Source organism: the organism of the source record quoted next, unplaced genomic scaffold (assembly GCF_019419815.1).
Source record: "Pyrus x bretschneideri cultivar Hongxiangsu unplaced genomic scaffold, Pyrus_bretschneideri_v1 Contig40, whole genome shotgun sequence".
Lineage (NCBI taxonomy): Eukaryota > Viridiplantae > Streptophyta > Magnoliopsida > Rosales > Rosaceae > Pyrus > Pyrus x bretschneideri.
The window spans coordinates 1,383,977-1,407,981 of NW_025999724.1; the positions used below are offsets into that span (position 1 = coordinate 1,383,977).

Genomic DNA, 24,005 nt, shown 5'->3' on the forward strand with positions numbered 1-24,005 from the left:
AGAGTAACACTAGGTAGACCAAATTTTTTAAACCATATTTGTAAACTAAATGATGTGGTTGTAGATGATTGAATTATTAATTAAGTGTCGATTAACGTGCTTGTTTTTTATTGGTGACACATTATTTAGTTTGCAATTTGATTTAAAAAATTTGGTTTTTTCTAGTATTACTCTTATTAATTTTATTTAAAATTAATCACAACAAGTGACTCAGTGGTAAGGGTACGTATTGCAGCTCCTAAATAAACAAAAAAATTTGGAAGGTTCCAAGTTCGGTGATCCGAGCTAGTGAGTTTGCTTGACTGTAACCACGAGCAAGATGAAATTTCTCATAATCTTTCTGGGCCAGGAAGGGGGGAAGTCTACTTAACTGTGGTCATGGGCATGATGAACTTCCCCACAGACTTCCGAGGTAAGAAGACGTGGATAACCATGGTTTGCCACCAATTATCCCTCTTTTAAAAGAAATATATATATATATATATATATATATATATATAAATTTAAAAACCCTACCATAATTACTGGATATAAGTTTCGGGTGGTGTATTAGTTTGAAAATAATTCACATTTGTATTTGCATGGAAATAAATAAAATAAATTCATGATTTGATTCATTTAAAAATTGTAATATCACAATGCATTTAATCTTTTTAAATACATTGTATTTTCTTTTTAATTTAAGGTTGTCAAGTAGCAAATGAGAAAAGGAAAAAAAAAAGGGGAAAATATGGGAAAAGAGAAAACAAAAGAAAGCCAAGTGGCAAAATCAAATCATGAATGTGAAACACGTACAACGTGGAACCGTGGCAAAGAATCCAAAGCATTCGACATTCTTTGCTTTTTTCCCGTAAATTGCGTTGGAACAAAATAAAAACATGAGAAACTATTGAGTCTGACCGTTATGAGATGAAATGCTTTGTTTTTATTTTGTGTGTACTGTTTTGTGGTCTTTGTTATTAAGTGACAACAAAGTTATGACAACAAAGTTAGAAAAGATTAAGTTTATTAACACGTGTCAGTCAATGATGAAAGTTAAAGAGAAATCCCATACAAATGAATATAGAAGATTTGAATTCGACGATTACACTATGATAAGATAATGGAAATTCAACTTAAATAATTATATACATAGGAAAGTGATTTTTACACGTAAGTGGAGCCATAATAACATGTAACAATGTGACTGTCACACCAAAAAATAAAATAAAAAAATCACCAAACTATAAGAATTTGATTGGTGATAGGTGATAAAAGAAAATGAGAATGACAAGAAAAAAATTATGAAGTGGAGCCACCACAAAGTCCTTTTTTTATTCTATTGCAATTTCCACTTGTTTCTCTAAAGACCCAAAGACCCAAAAGACCCAACTCCTAACACACGAATACTAAGAGAAGGAAATAAAAAGGGGGTCATCATCCTCCATCTCAAATTCTAGGTGATCGTTTATCACAATGGTGAAAAAGAATGCTTGTATCATGGTATGAGTTCGAATTATATCGATAATTAATTTAACATCTACTTTAACAAAATTTATCATTTGAGAAAAATACAATCCTTCATCTCAAATTCATTATCAAAGTTGGTCATGATTATTCATGATCCAGAAAATTAAAATCCAAAAATGTGTTATATTGATGTTGTATAAATTTTGGTAAAAAGGTCGTTTAACCACTGCTTTGGTGAGCCAATCCTTTTCTGCCGCACCCCTTAATTTTAATTTTATTTTTATTTAGATTCTCATCGTTTAGCATTTATGCGTCAATCCAGTCAGTCTGTCTATCTACATTTTTTTTATAGACGCAAGCGGTTTGCTTTTGCTTATGGTGTAATTACAGAAGACCAGATGAAGACGCAGTCTAGAGAGAGAAAGTGAGGAGTAAGAGAGAGATGGGTCTGCTGACGAACAGAGTGGAGAGAAATGAGATCAAGCTAGGAGACCACATCTACACCTACAGAGCCGTCTTTGCCTACTCTCACCACGGTTCTCTCCCTCTCTCTCGTTTTGTTATTTTATTTTAATTTTATTCCTAGGTGTGTGTGTATATATATATATATATATATGCTTTTTGAAGGATTACTTAATGTGGGTTCATGGAGTGATGGGATTTCTGGGTTTTTGGCATTTCTTTCATTTGTTTGTTTAATTCTACTTTCGGGGTTCAATTGTCAGTTGAATTATTGCATCTTTTTTCATTGAATTTTAAGTTTCTTTGCTTGCAAGTTTATGGTTGTGGATTCCTTGATTAATCCCTCCCACCAGTCCAAAAAACAAATAGTTGTTGACTTATTGACAGTGTAAATAAAAAATGAAAACTTGTTACTGTTTAGATGGTAGTAATTTCTTCAAATCGATGCAATCGGATAATCGTTTTGTGATGTGATGTGATTGAATTTTCTACCCTTGACTGCTACTGATTGGTTTCGGCATGATGATGAAAGCTGACTTAGTAATTTCTTCAAAGTTCCCTTCTTTTTCTTTTTAAATTTTTCTTTAACCTTGTTTGTTCATGGATTAGAGCTATCGGAAGATTTGGCGCAAAACAGTCTGCAGTGACATTCTAAGATTCATAAAACTGATCTTATTTAGTGGGATAATGCTTTGTTGTTGTCGTCGTCTTGTTTGTTCACTGGATTTGCTTTTCAGAGGTTTCTAAGCACCAACTGTTGTTTCAAAGATTGTTTGTTGAATGGTTTGTAATTGAGTGGTTCAACAAAGAAATATATAAATCGACAGAACTATTTGTTTCTTTCCTTTTCAGGGATTAGAATGTGTTTCTCCTTCCTTTTTTCCTGTTGTTCATAGCCTGTTAACCTTTGCTGGCTAACATATTCATTCGCAACTTGGACTCGAAAACAGAATTCTCAAATAAATGTTGTCATTCAGGTTCCCCGATCGCTAGGTAGCAGAATAGCACATTAATTCTTCTGAATTAACTACGATGCCTCTTCACGAATTACATATACTGCGGATTTGCAAAATGTACTTGGACATATTGTATGCAGAATGTGTCTACATCTCTGACGTGAGTTTCACATTTAGGAGGTTTGATTTGACCTATGTAACAGAAGGTAGAAGAATATGGTTCCTATTTCAACGTAAAATTTTCTCTCATCTTCATCATCATCGTCATCATCTTATTTAACCTGATTTTGTTCTTCCTATTTCAATTTTCAATTGTGTTCATTCTGTCTAATATAGTACGATTTTTCTAATGTCAAATCTGTAGCTCAAATAAATCATCCAGTGCTTTAGTTCATTTGAACTTATTTTTATGAACTAAGCATTTTCGTTACTATTATGTTTGGATGAGTTTAATCAAGAGCTGTATTGAATATCATATCACACAGGTATTTATCTGGGCGGAAGCAAGGTGGTCCATTTTAGACCCAAGAGAAACTTGAACTCAAGCACTGAATCATCATCTGATGTTTATGATTCAATGTCCTGTTCCACCACTCCTGACTGTGGATTTCGGCAACCCAACAGTGGCGTTGTCCTCTCATGCCTGGACTGCTTCCTCAAAAATGGATCCCTTTACTGCTTCGAATATGGGGTTAGCCCTTCGGTTTTCCTTGCAAAAGTACGGGGTGGCACATGCACAACTGCAGCATCCGACCCATCAGAAACGGTTGTCCACCGCGCGATGTATCTTCTTCAAAATGGATTTGGCAACTACGATATATTTCAAAACAACTGCGAGGACTTTGCTATGTATTGCAAAACCGGTCTCTTGATAATAGACAAGGAAGGCGTGGGAAGAAGTGGTCAAGCTTCTTCTGTTATTGGCGCCCCATTGGCAGCCATTCTTTCTTCTCCTCTGAAGTTGTTGATGCCCAGCTCGGTTGGTGTAGCTACCGTAACTGCTGGGATGTACTGTATGAGCAGGTATGCAACTGACATTGGTGTTCGAACTGATGTGATCAAGGTGGCCGTGGAGGATTTGGCCGTGAACTTGGGTTGGGGCAGCGACCATGAGGAGGAAATAACTGAGGACGATGATTCCGATTCCCTTATTACACAAATTACTGGGTAATGTGAACATGGTTCTTGAGCAAGTCAAGTGCCGTGGAATTGCATGTATAGAGTGATAGTCAGTGTTGAATAAGCATTCTCGACGTTAATGACTGAAGTACTAATGTGGGTTTTACTACTCATTTGTAACTGTCACATAATCGTGTTTTCTAATTCATGCAAGGAAGGAATGAAAGCAGTACTTATCTGGTGTTCATAATCGTTGGTTCTTTCCAATTTTTCACTTCAAAATAGTCATCTTGCACTCTTCCTTCCGTGGTATTTTTAAATCGGAAAAGAAAGTTAGAAAATAAATTTCAACCAAATTGAGGATGTTTCAAATTAGGTGCGCATTGTTGGTAAATTGCAAACTCAACTGTTCATACAAACTTGTTTTCTGTACATACAAATTTGACAGAAGCGGAACTGTGCATATACGAATACAGACTTGTATTCTGTTGCCTTCGAATCGCGCACAAATTTATGCCATTTGATTTGCTTAGTAGAACAATTGTCTTCAGTCACATCTTCATTCTCTTTGAAGTACTCCAACATATATCTTGCTAAATATTGTCATTACTAATACAAATGAAAATGATAGTAAGGGCTCGTTTGGAACTGCTTCCGTAAATCCAAATACTATTTGTGAAAGCACTTGGGAGTGCTTCTTTAAGAAGAATTCAGCAGGTGCTTGTCCGTAAAACGCTTCTATGACCAAAAGCGCTATTAAGTTTTTCTACCAAATGCTGTCAGAAACCTTTTTAGTTGGTAGAAGATGTTTTTAGCCTTTCTAGAAGCAGTTGAAACATGTCATCTAAGTATTGTAATGAGAGATATATACCATCCAAGGAATCAGCCAGTTTCTCCAGGTTACTATAAATCAAACAGTGGAGCTGTTGACCAGCCCAGTTGGGATAAAAGAGCATGCTTATTAGAATGCAAATTGAGGTCCCAATGCCAACGGTGAATAATCTATGGTAAGCTAACTCTGACAACTCTTCCACGCGATACTCGGAAATCGAAACTAAGCTGAAGGTGAGGATGAAGATGAGAGCACCATAATCTAATCGTGATTTGACTGATAGGATGAACCGAGAAAAGATTGTTGCTGAAGCTGCAAAATGAACACCAAGTATTGTTTTAAAATGCTGATTAAGCTTAAGAGAAACACTAACGAAATGATTATGAATCCGAAATTTAGAACAACAATGCTCACATCTAGGAGGAAAATTGAGGTTCCAATAATTATGGGCTCAAAGTTTTCTCCTGCCTTACAAGAACTCCAGTGAACACCCAAGCCAAGTGATCCAGCAAGAGAAGTTCCCACTACTCTATTTATGCTTTTATTGAATGTAGCACCTGCAATGAAATAACCAATTGGTAACTTTTATTCACCTTAACTTGATACTGTGGAAAACTTTGTACTGGAAGGGAAGTGATTTCCGCACATCTCTTTTCTCATGCTGCACACCTCTTTTTCTTTTTGGCCTTTGAATTAAACAAAAACAAAGGATAATCAAGGGATAGAAATAAAGAGAGGTGGACGAAACATCAGTTTCCTAAGAAATAGTAGTCAATGGAAAGGTCAACTCACAGATCAATTCTAAAGGTCAACTCACAAATCAATTCCAAGAGACACGATGAACGAAAATTCAAAACTAAAGTATAACAAACCGGCTGAAATGTTGTACTTGTCAAAGTCATTGAGGAGATTGCCAATATTTCACATAATTTTTCTAGTAACTTGTTAAACAAACTTGGAGATTTGCTACTTATGTCTTGTTTCTTACATTATGTGAATAACTTTGGTACGTCATTTTGGTCAGTCAATTGGTCATGAATCATGCCTGAATTGCCCAATTGATAATGGGTGGAAATGTGCGGCACGTGCAATGAGAGTTGTATCTACAACACATGGGCTGATGGGAGGATTGCACTGGCCATTTGACTCGACTGGTTAGACTGTTCATACTCAAGTTTTTCTCTTCATGTTAAAGAGTTTTGTATCTACTTGGTTGAATAGCCTTAAACCTGAAATACATTTTGGTTTGTAATACTACGTACTTAATGACCATATTGGTGAAGACGGGAGCATTCCACCTCCACCCTAATAGCCGAGTTCACGGAGATAGCCAGGACAGAAGAAAACTTGACATCCCTACTTGTCAACTTGTTAGGTGTCTTTGGTTGAAAATTTGAAATGGTCCTTCACCTTGGGCTGCACTTTGGTTGGTAATACCATGTACTTGTTAATAGTCTGTACCTGGGCATGAAGCTAAACTGTATACTTGCCAAGCAAAAAAGTAAAAAGAAAATTATGAACTCCATACACAAAAGGTTGAGCCAACCACAACCGACCTATGCCTAATATCCACTTTGAATCAAACCCTAGTTAATAGGCTTGAGATGGGCCTTGGCCCTTGTCTTTATCAATTATTAATATTATTTGGACAACACTTTCATGATTTGATTGTGACACAGACTTCACATTAGCCAACTTCCAACAAACTCTTCGGATTGTGAAAGTTATAGGGGTCCTTGAAATTTTCAAGGACAGCGTTGGATTCTTTTTGTGAGAATCCTGGAAATCTTCTAATTATATTCGTTTATTATACATTGTGCAGTTAGTTTTCATCAGATACTGTTTATATTCAAATTTAAATAAAAAAAATTTACAATGATTTCTGACCGCACCTTGTACAATAAACGAATGTGATTTGAGGATCTGGCGAGGATCCTCACCCGTTTTTAAGTGTATTGATCTGGAATATGTATGGTGATTATGGTTGGCTTGGCTTACCGTTTCTTTCATTAGTGTATTCTTGATTTGAGGAGCCGAGGGATATCATTAATATTTCATTGTTGCATCAAAATTATTGTTCAATAGTTTAACTGTAACTTAGTGATTTTTTTTTTTAAATGCTATTATCTAAAATTAGACAGTTTGAATCGTGAAAATACGTTGTGTAGTGATTAGCGTTCTATTAACAATTGAGCGCTATTGTGTTCTGATATTTTTTTGGAATTTACAAAAAATTTACCATGGCAGCCATTAGTAAGTAAAGAACCAAATCCACAATAAAAAAAGAGAATTGTTATTAGTACTTCAAAAATCTCATTCTACACTCTTCACAAGTATATTTTTCTTTCTAATTATAGAAAATTTGGACTGTCAAATAAGATTTTTAGAGTGCTAATACAATTCCCTAAAAAAATTTTCTTTCTAATTATAGAAAATTTGGACTGTCAAATAAGATTTTTAGAGTGCTAATACAATTCCCTAAAAAAATTCAATGATTTTTTCATCTCGAGCCTACTAAAAATACAAGATCTAATTTAGTAAAGAAATCTGTAAATTCAAAATAAATAAACTTGACTAGTAAACAAATTTAAAACAGGATCCCAAAAAATAAATATTTTCTTCTTATCAAGCACAAAAATTTAGTAGCTGCCTTATGAGATTTACCGGAACGGCGTCGTTTAGCCCTGTAAATATCAGTATTTCCCCTCTATTTTGTAATAATCCTCCGTCAATAAAAAGCAAATCAGAAGTGCTCTGGTTTTCGGGTTTTGGATTTTCGAAACCATCAAGCACCCAAAAAACGACCAAATTTCAATCCAATACGCAGATTCAAATCCAGCTTATCCCCAAATCAAAACCCACCAAATTCCTCAAGTTTTCTTCCAAAAGGGTCGCCGAATCAAAACCCAGAATCCGAAATTTTGGATGGCGAGTCTGTATGTGAAAGCTGCGCCACCTGCGGATCTGAATAGGAACACAGAGTGGTTCATGTACCCTGGTGTTTGGACCACCTATATCCTCATCCTCTTCTTCTCTTGGCTTCTCGTGCTCTCAATCTTTGGCTGCTCTCCTGGCATGGCTTGGACCATAGTCAATCTCTCTCATTTTGCGGTATCTCTCTCTCTCTCTCTCTCTCTCTCTCTCTCTCCATGTGATTTTTGGTGTGCAGGTGTGGTTTTTGCTCGTTTGTCTTTCTGGGTTTGATTGATTGGTGTTGTTTTCAATTGGGTTTGTGGAATATTTTATGTTTGTTGATTAGAGGCTGTTGGATTTGATGCTTATTCATTCAAGTAATTGCATTTAGTTGAATTTTGTACGAAAGTATGAAACCCATGTTGTAATTATTCAGCATAATGATGATACTTTGTGTTTCCACATTTGTGATTGGGTGCAGCTTTCATAATTCTACACGGGTTATATATTTCGATGTTTAATTGGGGCGTTTCATGTAGTTATCAGTTCATGTGAGATATTCTGTAGAGGGAGAGGACCTAGTTAGTGAATTTCTTGATTTAAGATAGGATTTGCTTCAATCCTGTAATAGAGGGTATGAGCTGGATGTTGGAGTCGTCGTTGGTTTAGCTTAGAAAACGAGGTTAATCATGTGAAGCCTTATGGCGTGGATATAATAATTCACTATTTAACTTGGTTGCTACTATAATCTTAAAGAAAGTAGATAGATAACATTTGAATATTACAATTTCATTTTGGTTTAGAGACGCAAATATTACCTTAACTGAACTAAGCAATGTTTTGAGGTCGGTCAGTTGTTAAGTTTTGGAAGACAGTGGCATGAAAGGATTCCAAACTTCGCCTAGTTGTGTGCCCTGTCAATATATTTTCTTGTCCATACACTTTGTTCACAACTTGGGGTGATTGGCATTGTAATTCATAACGAAACCCATTCTTTGTTCTATTTTCAACAGTACTCATTATGTCCTCTTTTCTGAACTTGGGAGTTCAGGAAAAAGAGTTAGATATGTCCCCATAGATTGCATGGAAATAGAAAATTCTCCAATTTTGTGGTGCTATAGTTATAACTCATAACGGTTCATATCCAATTAATGCACATAACTGGTAGTTGTATTTTTAGAATTGTAGACTTTGTTGGAAACAACTTTGAGGTCTCTTTTTGTTCTCTAGTTTTGGTATGATGTTTCTGACTCCTCTGTTTAATCATTTGACATTCTATCCTGAATTATCCATTTATCTAAGGCTTTGGGCCAAATAACATTTTGATTTATAATTTCTAAGCATTGTGTTCAGTCTTCTGCTTTGTTAGTCTGACCTCTTAACTCTAGGTTAGTCTCATTCACATTTCCGTGTACCGTATTTGAAGAGTCTGATTCTTCTTCAGATCACATATCACTTCTTCCATTGGAAGAAAGGAACTCCCTTTGCTGAAGACCAGGGGATCTACAATGGACTGACATGGTGGGAGCAGATGGATGGTGGAAAGCAGCTCACTCGCAACAGGAAGTTCTTAACCGTTGTTCCTGTGGTGCTGTAAGTTGATTTTTTTGCTGTAAGATTAGCATTTTTCAGTTCTTTGCACTAAATTTAAATATTGTTGAACCTTTTGGCTTTTCAAGATTTTATTTAAATTAACCCGCCCAACTCCAGAAGCCCGTTCAAACCTTTCCAACCATGTGTTTGTTGCACATACACATTTGTTGAACTGTCCCAAACATACTATACCAAAATTTACGGGTCCAATTTAAAGCTAAGTCTGTACATGGGTTGCAACTCTGTACCAGACTCCTTCAGATGGCCAACTACAATAAAGAGGACATAAAGAGGACGCCCGGTTACTTCATTCCTTAGTTAGCACTTAGAAGTTAAAAAAAATGAAAAATTTGTGAAAACTTGTGATAGTACATTTAGAATATTAAGAATTTCTGGTTCTGGTCTATTGGCTCTTTGGAATTACCCTGAGCACAATCTGTTTATTGATTTGGTTGAGTATTTTCAGTTTATAACACTCCACCAACAGTTCAGTCTAGATTTTTACCAGAACTTCAGTATGAGCTTAGGGCCTGTTTTCACCATCAAATAATTCACATAATCTTGTTGATCACATCAACATTTGGTATGGCTTTGAGATGTGTTGGATTTACCTACTACTAGAATGTGCTTGATTGGCTTCCCAACTTACAAGGATAGCGTTTGTAGACCCCCAACCCCGTATACCAGGAGTGAGAATTTGTCTTGGTGCAGCTGGAGATCTTGGTAGTTTTGGGAGTCAGTTGCTCAGTCTTGGTCAGAAGCATTGCCCATGTTTTTGTTTAATATGTTATTACCAAGGCATTGGAAATAAATAGAAATTTCTGAAGCTCTGATTGTGATAGGATTTGTATGAACCTGCTGACAGATACCAGTCCTAAGGATTATAATTTTACTCTAGGATTATGTATTGAAAGGTTGGTTCGAACAAAAAATCATGTTAGTTCACATTTTTGTCTTCCTTCTTTCCTGCCAGGTACTTGATAGCCTCGCACACAACCGACTACCAGCATCCGATGCTGTTTTTCAACAGTCTTGCAGTCATCGTGCTCGTCATTGCAAAATTCCCCAACATGCACAAAGTCCGGATCTTTGGAATCAATGGAGAAGATAAGTGAGTTGCGCTTACATTTGGGTTGACATGTTCAAAAGTCAGAACATCATTATCTTATTCGGATGAAGAGCTACATCGTTGTATAGAAGTTGGAACTGGAGGTATATTAGAAAATATAATGTTTTTTCTTTGTGCTTACGGCTTTTCAAGGTGCCTCCCAGATGATGAAAGAATAATTGTATTATCTTTGTACAGTAGAGAAATTTTATGTTCGTGGAGAGTCACCGGGCTGTATGAGTATATCACATATTTCTACTTGATCATTTTTCCACCCTGAAAACAGTTTTATGCCTGAAACAGAGAAAAACATGTGGATAAAGATTCAGTTATCGACGACATGACCTCGATAACTTCGTTGAAACTTTGACAGCCTCTAGGGTTGGTTACTGATGTACTGTAGTGACATGGAGATGAATCACTAAATGCAATATGCTGTTGTATCAAATTTAGTGGTCAAATATGTGTCAAGTGCATACAGACGCTCGAGAAAAATCGAGTGAAAATTTAAACATCTAAACTTATACAGTATATCTTGGAAAATCAGTGGAAATATGTACTTGGCACGTCGGATTTTCTTTAGTCTAAGGTGAATTTCTCAAGACTCACGTGAATACCCCATGTGGGTTACTTTCCTTCTGTCTCGAGTTATGGAGTCTTGAGTATTTTATGGTCCTTAAAAGGGTTCAGTGACCCAGAAAAAAAAGGGTTTAGTGACCCAGAAAGAAAAATCAATCACAGATGGCGGCACCAATGAGAGATAATTTGGTTGCCCAGTATCAGCGTCTAAACTCATAATATGTGGATTAGTAATACTATATAACAGTACGGGGTCGTAGATTTTTCTTTACTAGCTAAGCTAGTAAACAGAAATGGGAGACCGTTTTGAATGGTAAAATAAGCACTAGTGTTGCTAATGGGAAGTTGTTTCATTTTCTTTGTTTTGGTTAAATTGAAGGGGATCAAATTCTTATTCTATCATAATGTTAACTCACTTTTATCTACACTAATGAGGTGGGATCGTAGCCTAAGCCTCACAATAGTCTAGCAATAGTGTTGTTCAAATTTGTCTTTGGCGAGAATCCAATCTAAGAACTCTCACTTATAAGTGAAGAAAAATATCATTAGAATGTAGTGCTAAGTGACATTTGATCAGTTTTTCATAATGCAAAAACTATTTTTTTATTTTTTATTTTTGTCAAACTATAGTAAATTTACTAAATACTAATCAAAATATTCGAAGTATGATCTTACATTAAATCTAATCCAATGACATTTTAATTGATGCAAATGTTAAAAATAAAATAATTTTGTTTCAAGGAAACGACATGTCTCATTATGACAAGGGAAAAATATTACAATCATATGAAGATTATGATCTCAAGGGAAAATACTTGCAAGAAAAAAAATCTGAAAATACAAAATAATAAATATAAATGTTGTAAGAACATGCGGAGATAAAAACTCTTCAAATAATTAGTCGTGAAAAAGGAAAACGCCATGCTTCTCTTTGGACGCTATAAAGAAAAACATTGCGAGTCCAAATGATCTCAAAAACACCATTAATATTGAATCCAACAAGTTCAAACAATGAATCTCCAAAACTTAGTTCCTCTGTTTTTTTTTTTTTTTTTTTGGCCGTTTTCCAGAAACCGTTCACAGCGTTTCAGGTGCTTTGCTTCATTTACTTCTTGATCTTCTGTTCGGTTAAGAAGAAAGTTTCCAAATTGTTTTGGGTAATTTTTTTTTTTTTTTGGGTGTTTTGTGTGTGGTTGTTTGATCTGATCTTGTTTTTGACGTGTGTTGGCAAGGGAAGGAGGCTGAATTTACGCGCGTCAGTCATTTGGGAGAGGAAGAAAGGTGGAAAAGCAGAGCTCTTCCATTTGCTTCCACAGATTTCTCAAGCTCTCTCTCAAGCCTGGAACCCTGGCCTCCACAGATTTCACTCACCTTTTGTTTTAATTGAATTTCGATCAACGTTGGAGCTTATGCTTCCACTTCTTTTCCATTTTTCTTTTCCTTTCGCTTCTCTCTGTCGCTTTATGTCACGACTCTCGCCTTCTGTCGTTGTCCAAGCTAGCTTTCTTTCGCTCTCAAACGTCGTCCGTTGTCGCTATCCGACCTCCCCGTCTTCTTGCTGAAAAGCCACCGAAGCAATATAAGCTTCTTCAAATTTTCAGTTTAATTCGAAGAAAATGTTACCCTGAAAAGCTTGGGTTTCCTGGTCAGTCTTTTCTCAACAGTATACTTTCTCTCAATCTAATTTTAAGTGATTGAAAATTGGATATGGTAATTCTCTGATTTATTTATTTTAATATTTTTAGCTGTTAATTGCCTTGTACAACTTTTTTGTAGGTTTTTGTTGCTACTTCGAGCCATGAAGCACGCAGTGTGGAGCCATTTGTTGCTACTACGGTGCTTGGAGAAATCATTCTGGAGCAGATTCATGAGATTAGTGGGTATTTTTCTTAACCCGTCTTTTTGTTTGATGAGTTTTGTGTGTTTATAAAATATGATAGAAGTGGTTGTAAGAATATTGATTTTTTGGGAATTTTTTGTCAATGTCGTTTGAATTAACTGCAGGGAATACTTTGCCATTGGGTTGTATATTTCACCAATGTAAGTTTTAATTTAGGCGACTTGGTGATGTTAATTTATATCTTGGGTAAATGATTCAGTTTGTTATTTTTGTTGTTTAAATTAGTTCATGTGAATATTGATTTCGATTCGACATTGAATCATATCTTAGATAAGCAGCAGGTATATATTTGTCAAGAGTACTAATTAATTACATACTGCTGCTCACCTATTTGTTAAATACATTCAAGCGTTTTTAATTTTTTTGATAATTAAATTACAAATAAGTATTAATGGCCCTCATTTGGTAGCAATCAATCAAGTGAGAGATGAGTTGTTTGAATGTTTGATTTTACTTGAATTAGAGTCTCCAACTAGGAGAAAGAGAAGGATCCGAATGGGAGCAAGCCACAAAATGGAACAAACGAGCGCATGAGAATTTTATGTTCAGGGGATTTGGGGAGAGGGTGACCAATCATCTGAAAAAAACTCAAGTATATGGTTTTTCCTGTTCGAATTACATGAACATGGCTGTATATTTATTTCTTTTGTATCAATTATTCGGAAGAATGCATTGGATCTGGACATTCTTTGGATTTACAAATGGGTTTTCAGTTCAAATTTTCTTTTTGTTTTTAATTTGTAGCCTCCGACTGTGTATGTGGGTGTTTCGTTTTGATTTTGCTTTTGGGGGCTTTTGTTTGCAGTTTTGGAACCGCTCTCTGCTCAAGCCCTATGACAGCACTGGTGAGCTTCCCTTTAAAAAAAAATTCTTTTCACTATACAGGATTTATGAAATGCTTAATTTGGGTTTGGGGTTGCTTTTTTCTCATGATAAAAATTGGTGTGTGCCATCCGAAACAGTTATTGGGTATTTTGAGGTTTGTTGTAGTAAAGGGTTTAAGGTTTTTTTGCAATGTGATATCGTGTTTGGGTTTTTGAAAGTTGGCTTATTTTGGAATTAATGATTTTATACGTCATTAAGTTGGTAAAGGAGGCTTTGAAATCAAATTTTTTTTTTCACGGTTCAGACTATTGATTAGTTGATAGAGAGCGAGGTTTTCGTTGTTTTAGGGAGTTTTTGTTCTTGGTTTTTCTCTATTGTTCTGTATTGGTTTTACATTCTGGATTGATTTAATTAATAGGATTTCTTTTCATTTCAGATTAATTTGGTTCTTACTGGATCAATCAAGGAGGTTAGAAGGGTGTAACCAATGGTTTTTGAAAAAAGTTGGTTGTTCAATTTTCCAATTTTGTCTTTATGGTTGTTTGAATGGACCTTGGTATAATCTAAATACAGTTGAATTGAATGGCTATTTTTCTACATTGTATTTTCTTTCTTAAATTGATTCATTTTTGTTGATGAAGGTAATTTGGTTTTGTAGGTCAAGGTTTTTTGGCAAGAAAATTATGCCGGAAATTCAATTGAGCTATGAATGCTTGCACTTATTTAAATTAGTTCATATGAATATTGATTTCACTTCGACATTGAATTATCTCTTGGATAAGCAGCAGGTATATATTTGTCAATAGTACTAATTAATAACATACTGCTGCTCATAGATTTGTTAAATTCATTCAAGCGTTTTTAATATTTTTGTTAAATAAATTACAAAGGAGTATTAATGGCCTTCATCTGGTACCAATCAATCAAGTGAAAGATGAGTTGTTTGAATGCTTGATTTTACTTGAATCAAAGTCTCCAACTAGTAGAAAGAGAAGGACCCGAATGGGAGCAAGGCACAACAAGGAACAAACGAGCATATGAGAATTTTATGTTCAGGGGATTTGGGGAGTGGGTGATCCATCATTTGAAAAAACTCAGGTATATGGTTGTTCCTCTTCGAATTACATGAACATGGCTGTATATTTATTTCTATTGTGTCAATTATTAGAAATAATACACTGGATATGGACATTCTTTTAGACATAATTAACAGGAACATCAAAATGGTTAATTCTACTCTACCCTTAGCTATATTTTTCACCTCACAATGTTCCCTTCCCTTCCCTTCTCTTGATATGGTCATTTGGAATGGTAGTGCATGATGGTAATAATTATATATTTGATTTATCCGTGGAAATCTGGTAATTATTTGGTCAAACGATCGCGAGGTAAGATTAAAATGAGTTCGGTTATGTGTTCATTCAACATAGAGTTCATGCCATTTAATTTTTCTTTTGCTATTTTCTTAGTTTCTCATCCACTGTTTATGAAGTGTTCAAGATGGACCATTTTTCTCTATGTAAGTACTATGCTAACCGTTATACCAATTTTTTTTACTTTCTTATGTGTCAGTTGATCAGAGTAAATGTTGGGTACATTTGCTTCTGACGAAGAACCTTATGTCAACACTTTGGAAGAGCAGACCACTCCATTTAGGTTGCTTGCAAGGTTTATGCAGCAAAACTTAAGGTGCGTGGTAGTTACTTGCGTGAATGATTGCGAGGTAAGACTCAAATGGGTTCGGTTATGTGTCGATTTAGCATAGAGTTCATGCCATTTAATTGTTCTTTTGCTACTTTCTTAGTTTCTCATCCATTGCATATGGAGTGTTTGAGATGGACCCTCTTCTCTATGCAAGTATTGTATTTCTTTCAATCCAAAATTTCAATAGTCATATAAACTCGCTCATCGGAGCACTTATTTGTCATTCTCATTTCTTGGTTCAAAATACTTTGGAGAAATGTCATCGGTTTCTTCAAACTATATGCCATTAGGTATAAAATTATAGTGATATGAACAATACAAGTTTTTGAAGTATTTTTTTTTTTCTCACAAGGATGGAAATCCTTTTATTGTTGGTGTGTAATATGTTGTCAAATATTTGCCAAAGTTACCTATCAGTTTTTGAAGGATTTTGTTCTCACAACGATTTCAAGCTGGCATATTACCGAATAGCATAAGCATTTTCACTATCATTATAATTTTCTGATAGGTAACTAAGTAGAACAATATTTTTGTCATTTTTTGCATGTAAATAGGACGATGTTTATTAAATCTTTTGTATGAAAATACCGCTGTCGATCCAAAGCCACAAGAACTACCTAGGTGGAATGTGTCGATCTAATCTTTTTGACAAAACTGTCCACTTAACGTTTTCATTGTAAATTGGGTTAACTGCGACAATTCTTTTACGTAAAGTATTGCTTTTTTATTTGTCTTTTATTTAATTCTGTTACGTGTGTAATTTTGTGTTTTGTCTTGGTTTTTAACTAATGTGTGATGGTGGATTTACAGGGAAACTTTTGGTGCTCCGTGGACAACTGCAGGGAGTGCTAATAAACTGATTTTCTAGGATTTTTTGGTCTTTGCTGGATTTTGGTCTTTGAAATGGGTATGTGGTGTTCTTAACTTCTTACCGTTTCGGTTCTCACATATTCCGTTCTTTGGTTTCTGTTGTATGCCTCTTTCTAAAATAGTTGTAGTTTTTTGAGAAGGTTGGGATCTTAGTTATATTTTCTGTCTAATCTCAATTGAGTTTAAGACTCACAAAACAAAGGAAAACAGATAAGAGAATGATGAAAATTTTGTATCCGAGTTGAGGAATTGGTTGTTGCACTGAATCATCATATTGTACTTCATATTTTGGAAAAAGATTTTTAATTTTTTTTTCTGCTGTTATTAGTATGAATTTTGTGTGTTGGAGCACTGTACTATTGTTTCTTGCTGTTTCAATTCTTATTTTTGTGTTATTTGAGGCTAAGCTATACATATTTCTTAATAACACCAACAATTACATTCCATAATCTTAATGACTTGCAAAAGCGTATTGGAATTACTCTATGAACTTTAGTATTGTATAATAATTCAATTGGTTGAATGTATTTTTAAACTAATTTTAGTATCAACTTCTTTTGGATCCTCTGTTTCCCTTTTCGATTGTGAAAGTAAAGAGGAGACTGCAACTTAGGTGAATATTGATAATCAATCCATTTTGAAAAATAGTCTTTTTCGGTTTCTTATAACTTGACATGGAAGCAGTATTCATATCTAGATTTTTTTACCATAATGTTTAGCATCATAGTTGTGCATCTTTCAGTTGATATCTCTTTTGCTCACCTTTTGCAGAAATATTACCTTAATTACCTTTATGAATCCTACATTTATTTCATATGCAACGGTTCTAATGGTGAGTGTGGGAAATGTGTTGTCTGAACGCAAAGCTACAGAGTTCAAAGCGAGCAGATTTGAGTAGTTGGAGAAGAGCGTTTCCCCAATGGCACACACTTCCACTCACGAACCACATTATCTTACTAGCTTGGCAATTTGTGCCAAGGTCTTTTTATCAGTATTAGGTTTCTGGCATGTGTGTCAAGCACGCTTATTCGTGTGAAAGTTTTATGAAATATTATGAATTTCTGGACATGGTATATTCTTTTGATTTTGGAATCACTGCTTCTGATTAAGCTTTTGTGTGGAGCAGGTTGGAAAGGCTCGAGATGTTGGTGTCAATGGAAATGTGCTTTCCCTAAAGTTTCAGATGCTTTGAAGGTTTTACTCTTACTCTCCTACTTTTGATCAACTATTCTGCAGCGTGATTTGATTTTTGGATGGCTTTTCTGCTTTGTTCTTAACTTTATGTTTGCTGCTTGCATTTGATTTGGTTCAATGGAGTTAATATGTAATTATTAGGGTTTTATTGGTAATTTTACTTAATTTGGCAATGATGCAGAGTTTTTTATGGTTTGTTAGTCATGTTGTATTTGGGCCCTTGGGTAAGCTCAGAAACCTGTGTAGATGCATGTAGTTTTCTCTTCAAACATATGAAGATTTGTTAATTTCCTCTTCCACCCTTGGAAAATCAACATGCACAGACATTTATTTGGAACCAGAAGACCAAGGGGGCAGCTACCTGCAATTTTGAGTCTCAATCAAAATTACAGACAGATAAATGAAGAAACAAGAGAAATAGAGACAAGGAAGATTGTAATCAACAGCTGTGGGGCACAATTGTTCATGATACCTTGAAAAGAACGAAAAACAGAACTCAGAGTGTTTGGATATAAAGAAATTAGGAATTCAGAAAGATGTTAACGTAATGAAAATAATTCCACTGCTTCCATTCTCTAACTCGATGACCATCCTTTTGGAACAATGTTTGTTGAGTTTCTTATTTTGAATGTTAAACGCCTTGCCATTGGAAATTGTTGGAGCTCCTTTTGTCCTTTCTCTTGCTCACAAGCATACTGATATGTAAATGTATCTAAGAATTTGTGTACTGATAGGATATATGCATTACTCATGTTTTGTTTGTTAGTGTTTTAAAGCATTATCGGATAGCATGTTGCATATTCTTTTAATACTTACTTGATTATTGCAAATTTGTGAATCTTGTACCATAGCAAATCTTATGAATTCTCCTTTTCCAGTGTATCCAAGGTTTGGTAGAAGGTGTGCTTCGGTGTATCATTTTGATAGCGTTTGGTGATCTTCAGGTATGAAATCCTAACATGAGTTGGAATGTTAACGTTTTCAATTTAAATTTGTGTACTAAACTAAAGTCATTGTACTACAACAGTGATCAATGTAGAAGAAAATGGTTGGCTTCTTCCAGTGATCAAAATTTGTTGTCAAATTGATAATTAGCTTTCAGATATCGATTTGTACAATTCAATCAAACTGTTAGGTAGATTCGAATATAAATCTTGATTTGTTTTGCGTTAATTATATTCTGATGAATGAACTAATTAGAATATACAATCTCAATTGCTTTGCTTTTTAAGAAGTATGATTCATTGATGACATAGATCAATCATTTTAACTTAATGCTGTCTCATTGGGTTGTCAGCTTTTGTATGGATGCAATTAGTATTATAGAAATTCTGTTTTCACTGATGTCTGGAAAGATTTTGCAGAAATTAGGTGTGCTTGAAAATTAGAAGTTTTATTCATCCATGTGTTTTTATTTCTTCCTAGCTATCTATTTGTTGTCTGAGGTTTCAATTACATTCACATGAGAAATTGCAATTCTCATCTAATATGTAGAACAGTCCATTATGGTATTATACTCATCATTCTTTAACAAATATTGCAGAACAATACATTTATGTGCAGAGCAGCAGTTGCACGATTTGATTTGAGTAACGGCTTGTCGTACAAGGCATGTCCAATCTGCTTCAAACAACTAAAACCAAAGCCCCAAAGTGAACCCTATTGCCTGGTAATACAAAATTACTCTTGAGTCTATTACTATATAAAGCATAAACTTAATTATTCTTCTTTCTAAATAATCACATCAATTTCAACACAGATTCAAAGTTAGTTTAATTCTTGAAGATGCCAATGACGAAACCAATGCCATCATTATAGGCAAATCAGTCGAAGAACTATTTGGAATCACATGTGAAGAATTAGTAGTCAACAAAGGTTTCTGTGACCAAAAGGAATTACCACCACAAATGCTCCGAGTAAAAGATGAAATCAAACTTTTCCAACTCAGACTTGGAAAAGTTAAAAATGACACAAGTAGAAGTGACTTGCTCATCAAAACTGTTTTCGAGGATCAAGCACGAATTCATCTTTCAAACAACAACAAAGGTGATGAAGCAATAAGTAACCTTAGGAAGAAACATATGGTTCATGAAATGCTACCGTCCACACCACCACTCTCACTCAAGAAATCTCTACCTTCATCTCCATGTGAGAGCAGTTCAAGTTCAAAGAAACGATAAAGGGAGCCAGTCAGAAAGATTCTTTCCACCTCTACACCAACAAAAAAACCCAAGAGGTTAGTCTTTATAAAAAATAAATAATTGACATAAACCTTTTTTTCCATTACTAGATGTGCATTGATACTTTAATCTCTCTCCATTTTACATGATCCAAGTGATACCACAAGTGGATACAGTGAAAAGACCTATGCATTTGAAGAGACCGATGACGAGATGTAGCAAACCCAGATCAATCTCCCAGTGAATAAAGTATGGATCCCAACACTCATAAATCAATTTTCTTAACAAATTTTTTCCCATCTTGAATGAGTAGTCTCTCTAACACGGAACTTTATCCTATAAATATCGCATAATATATATATGGTTGTGATTGGTTTACGTTTACAAAACCAACTGACCAAGTGCATGACTGAGTTGATATAGCCTTATCTGACAACAACAAACATTGATGATAAAGCCTGAACTTGGATTAAGCACTGAATCGTAATCGAATTTTGGCTTATATCATGTATGTTGAGGAAGTAAAATATATAAATATATTTAGGGTTGCTTATGTAAACAAATAAGTCAATTGTTTAAATTTTCAACCAATGTTTGACAAATGATTAAGTGTTTTTGTTTCATTGTATTACTATGCCTTGATAAATAAATGAGAAATGAGAGATTATTTTTTGCTTATGCTTTTTTTAGGTGTGTACTGAATTGGATGTCTAATACCAAATGTGAACAAATCTTACTTTTTAATTTTTGTGTGCCTGCAAATCATATGCAATTTAGATTCATTAAATTCTTAAGCGATCGAATTCTATTTTTAATTTTTTTTTTTTCAGTTCATCGTTGTCGTACAAGAAAAAGGAGACACCATTAGAGCAACTCCAGCGTGGGAGCCCTTCCTCCAAGCTATTCACTATTTAATCCACCTAGTGAATAGTAACTATCCTTAATGAACCGTAACTGTTTTTTGCATCTCTACCATTGCACTTGAATAGCCTTGGCAATAAACAATAAAATAATAGTATTTTTTTATTTGTAGATTGGTATTCTGTGAAAATGCAAATTTGTCCAATTTGAAGGTAGCATCCACACCTGGACTTGACCTTTCCCTGTAAACAACAACCACTTTGATTTCATTTGCTGTTGCTGCCTTTGTCTTTGCCTCTGGCTTTGGTGGGGTACATCCTTTGCTGATAAGCTTGAATTCTCGCAACAAACACAACCCTCCAAAAAGCAAACCCTCTGAAGAAACTGCTTTTGCTGTTGCTACCTGCTTCTGCTTTTTCTTGGCCTTTTTTTGCTCAAAACCCAACTCTAGCACACATTGAATTCCCTGGATTTTGATTTGGATTTGGCTTTTGTTGTTTTTGCTCCTTTGAATTCCAAGAAATGAGAGCGGGGTTGAGTACGATCCAGCAAACGTTAACCCTAGAGGCGGCGAGCCTCTTGAACCACTCGATTGCCGAAGCGGGTTGACGGAACCACGGCCAGACGATGTCACTACACGTGGCAGCAACCCTTTTGTCCTCCCCCATCGGCTTCCTCCGCCAAGCATGCATCAAATCTCACCCTAATTCCTTCCATCCTTTGCAGTGCCGATCTCTGGAGCTCTATCTCTGTGGCCCTCAAAAAGCGTGGAGACGTTGTCCTGATGTCAGTCCACGTCAGATTGCCTTCGGTCGCTCGGGCCGGCACGAATCGACGGACCTGGTGCTCGAGCTTGCTCGGGCTCCCTCGCCACCCAATGCTAGACTTCCTCCCTCGAGCAATCTAGCCCCGTTCCGGAGCCTGTCCCTCGAGCAGGAGCTCCGAGCTCCCGCTGGAGCTACACTTAACGTAAGGAGTTACACATATAGGTGTCTTTAGTGGAACAAACCTTGCTTTTTGAGCTTTGTACAATTTTAGACGTAAAAGTCTTCCTGGGATAGGACCATAGCTTTTGAAGAACAATCTCCAAGGATGATAGTAACATGCTTAATTTTTGGCATGTAATATGTGAAAGTAAATAGAACCCTCTGGCTATGGCGTACTACCATCCCAGGTTTTGTCATGTAATACAAGAACGTAAATAGCACTCTCTAACTATGCCATGTCAGCATCCTCAATTTTCTCATGTAATATATGTATATAACCCTACTCTTTGGCACATATTTTCTCATGTATTTAAGCCCTACTTTTTACATGTTTAAGACAGTTTTGAAACCTGCAGCATCGTGCGGGCTTCACCGCTTGTATAATCTAAAGCTGACAAGATCCACCAATCTGCTCCATCTCCATAACGTAAAGTTGGCCAGTCTAAGTTAGCACCATCAACAACTTCACCACTCCTAGACAGAGCGACAACAACCTCGTGCTAACCAGGACGAATCCACCACAGATCTAACAAGGCAATGATGCCTAACCATAATAGATCTAGTCAAGGAAGACATATCCACAATGGAGCCAAGTCAGATGAGATAGATCTAATCGAAACAAACAAACAGACTTTGTCAAAAGACAGGAAAACAAAAATCTGGTACAAGAATGACTAGGATAAATAAACATTTGCATCAAGATTCCATGGAATCCCTCAATATCTTATCTTCTCATGCTCTCTTTAGTTTGTTTCCTTCCACTTGCAGCTAATGTCTAATAAAATTTAAATGCCAAAGAAAAGAGTTTTGGCTTTATTATATTATAAACATATATGGTTATTCATGGTTTGTCCAAGTTCATATGCTTGTATGGAAGAAGAATTTTTTTTTTAAAAAAAGGAAGGAAAGCAACTAAATTTGGATTATAATAAGTAATTCAATTGTTTGGTTTGGAGTTTAGGGTTCCAATCAAATTTGCCAAAATCGATCAAAATTGGATAGAATTGGACTAAAATCGGTCAGTTTGGATGGATTTAAATGGAACTATCACTTAGAACAATAATTTCGGCTTTAGATGGAATCGGACATTTTGGATGAATTTGATTGGTTTTTGAGCAACCCCTAATTTGAGGTACAATTACAACGCAATGACTTCAAGTCTTCAACAGGAAGTTTTGGTTTTCTTTCTTTTGAAACATCGATACATTTAAAGTAATAAATGAGAGATTTGAATCAAGCCACACAATGACCCGTTATAATAATTTGATGTTATGTTTGTCATGCCCGTGATTGCCGAATTTAAATTTCTCACTTACAATTAAATAAAAAGAAAAATCACTACTCCATAATAAAATAGATCAACTATCATGCACGCTTAAATTCCTAGTGCGTAGTGGATACATCTAGGTTGGGCAGCCTATATAGCCATCGTTGTTGTTACAAATGGCACCTCCATTTAGATAAGCTAGTGGACACTTGAAAGAATGGAGAGTAGCTAGGGGAGCCTAAATATAAATCAGTGAGGTTTAGATGCCTTAAACCATAATTAGGTCATTGGCTAGGGTGAGTGGGTTTGACTTCAGTGATCACTTTAGAGTCATAGGGTGGTGAACCTTCTTTCTCTACTTATTAGTTTACTAATCAAATATTCTTACTCGCATCATATGTAACACCAACAATATTTACCTAAAACAGAATTAATTCCTAGAAGGAATGTTTGAGAGGTCCCATTTTGCGTACCCTAAAACCAAAATATATAAGATATGATGGGTGGGCTTTGTGGGGATTTTCCTTTTGGTTTTATCAATGTTTTTTTTATAGAAAGGCATGCAAGTCATGATGATCTTTCATGGAAGGAGTCTTCTAAAACCGATCAGCGGCCAGGTGTGTGTGTCAACAAATTGATTAGGTTTGCTTTTGGCTGAGGCAGGTAATTATTTTAAAATTGTCAATCTTTGTAGTTTATTGCTTGTTAGTTTGGTGGTGTTGTGTGACTTGTGTCTACGAAACCCTAAAGTAAGAACATATATATAATACTGTGTAAAAGAATGTGTATTGGGTTTATTGCCACTATACTAGTGCTCGATCGGTTCTAATACTTTAATAATTTAATTGGATCAAATTAGTGAGTTTAATTGTTAATAGAATAATATTGATATATTATTTGTTTGCTTTAAAGGTAAATATTAAAGGTAGGCCTTCATCATTTTAATTTGTTATCTAACGAAATGTTTTCATAGCTGGAAGAATCTCAGTTGTGTAAAAGATAAGACGTCAACCTTGGCACCTCATACCTACCTTATTCTTGTGTGCATGGAGAAAAATATGTGTGGAGTTGCTCCTGCTCCTCACGAAATAGACCAATCCATTGAGAACATAGTATTTGTTTAAGAAATATTCTTGATTTTGGACACATTTATGTCCACATTGTTACGAAACAAACAAATTTTTATAAAAAGAGCTCCGTACATAAT

General features: G+C 35.3%; 2 protein-coding genes and 1 long non-coding RNA gene across 42 annotated transcripts; all 3 read left to right on the plus strand.

The window, feature by feature from the left end:
• The first annotated feature begins 1,891 nt into the window (after positions 1 to 1,891).
• Positions 1,892 to 4,038, plus strand: LOC103964237 (protein LEAD-SENSITIVE 1-like). The gene is made up of 2 exons (XM_009377149.3): positions 1,892 to 1,985; positions 3,353 to 4,038. The coding sequence occupies exons 1-2, from the start codon at positions 1,892 to 1,894 to the stop codon at positions 4,036 to 4,038; spliced, it is 780 nt and encodes a 259-aa protein (XP_009375424.2).
• A 3,508-nt stretch (positions 4,039 to 7,546) lies between these two features.
• On the plus strand, positions 7,547 to 10,659 carry LOC103964238 (ORM1-like protein 2). Its single transcript, XM_009377150.3, has 3 exons — positions 7,547 to 7,929; positions 9,176 to 9,324; positions 10,298 to 10,659. Exons 1-3 carry the CDS (start codon positions 7,744 to 7,746, stop codon positions 10,437 to 10,439), a joined length of 477 nt encoding a protein of 158 aa, XP_009375425.1. The 5' UTR covers positions 7,547 to 7,743; the 3' UTR covers positions 10,440 to 10,659.
• A 1,278-nt stretch (positions 10,660 to 11,937) lies between these two features.
• On the plus strand, positions 11,938 to 22,394 carry LOC103964240. Of its 40 annotated transcripts, none has more exons than XR_007251479.1 (16): positions 11,939 to 12,102; positions 12,249 to 12,656; positions 12,788 to 12,891; positions 13,016 to 13,051; positions 13,375 to 13,510; positions 13,717 to 13,756; positions 14,173 to 14,239; positions 14,395 to 14,834; positions 15,309 to 15,425; positions 16,251 to 16,347; positions 17,437 to 17,504; positions 18,383 to 18,448; positions 19,048 to 19,173; positions 19,264 to 19,740; positions 19,840 to 19,933; positions 20,515 to 21,826. It is a non-coding gene; the product is annotated as an uncharacterized LOC103964240 (long non-coding RNA). The 40 variants fall into 40 exon arrangements; XR_007251478.1 differs by having other exon boundaries at positions 13,375 to 13,503; XR_007251470.1 differs by having other exon boundaries at positions 11,940 to 12,102; positions 14,173 to 14,205.
• Positions 22,395 to 24,005: the final 1,611 nt, after the last annotated feature.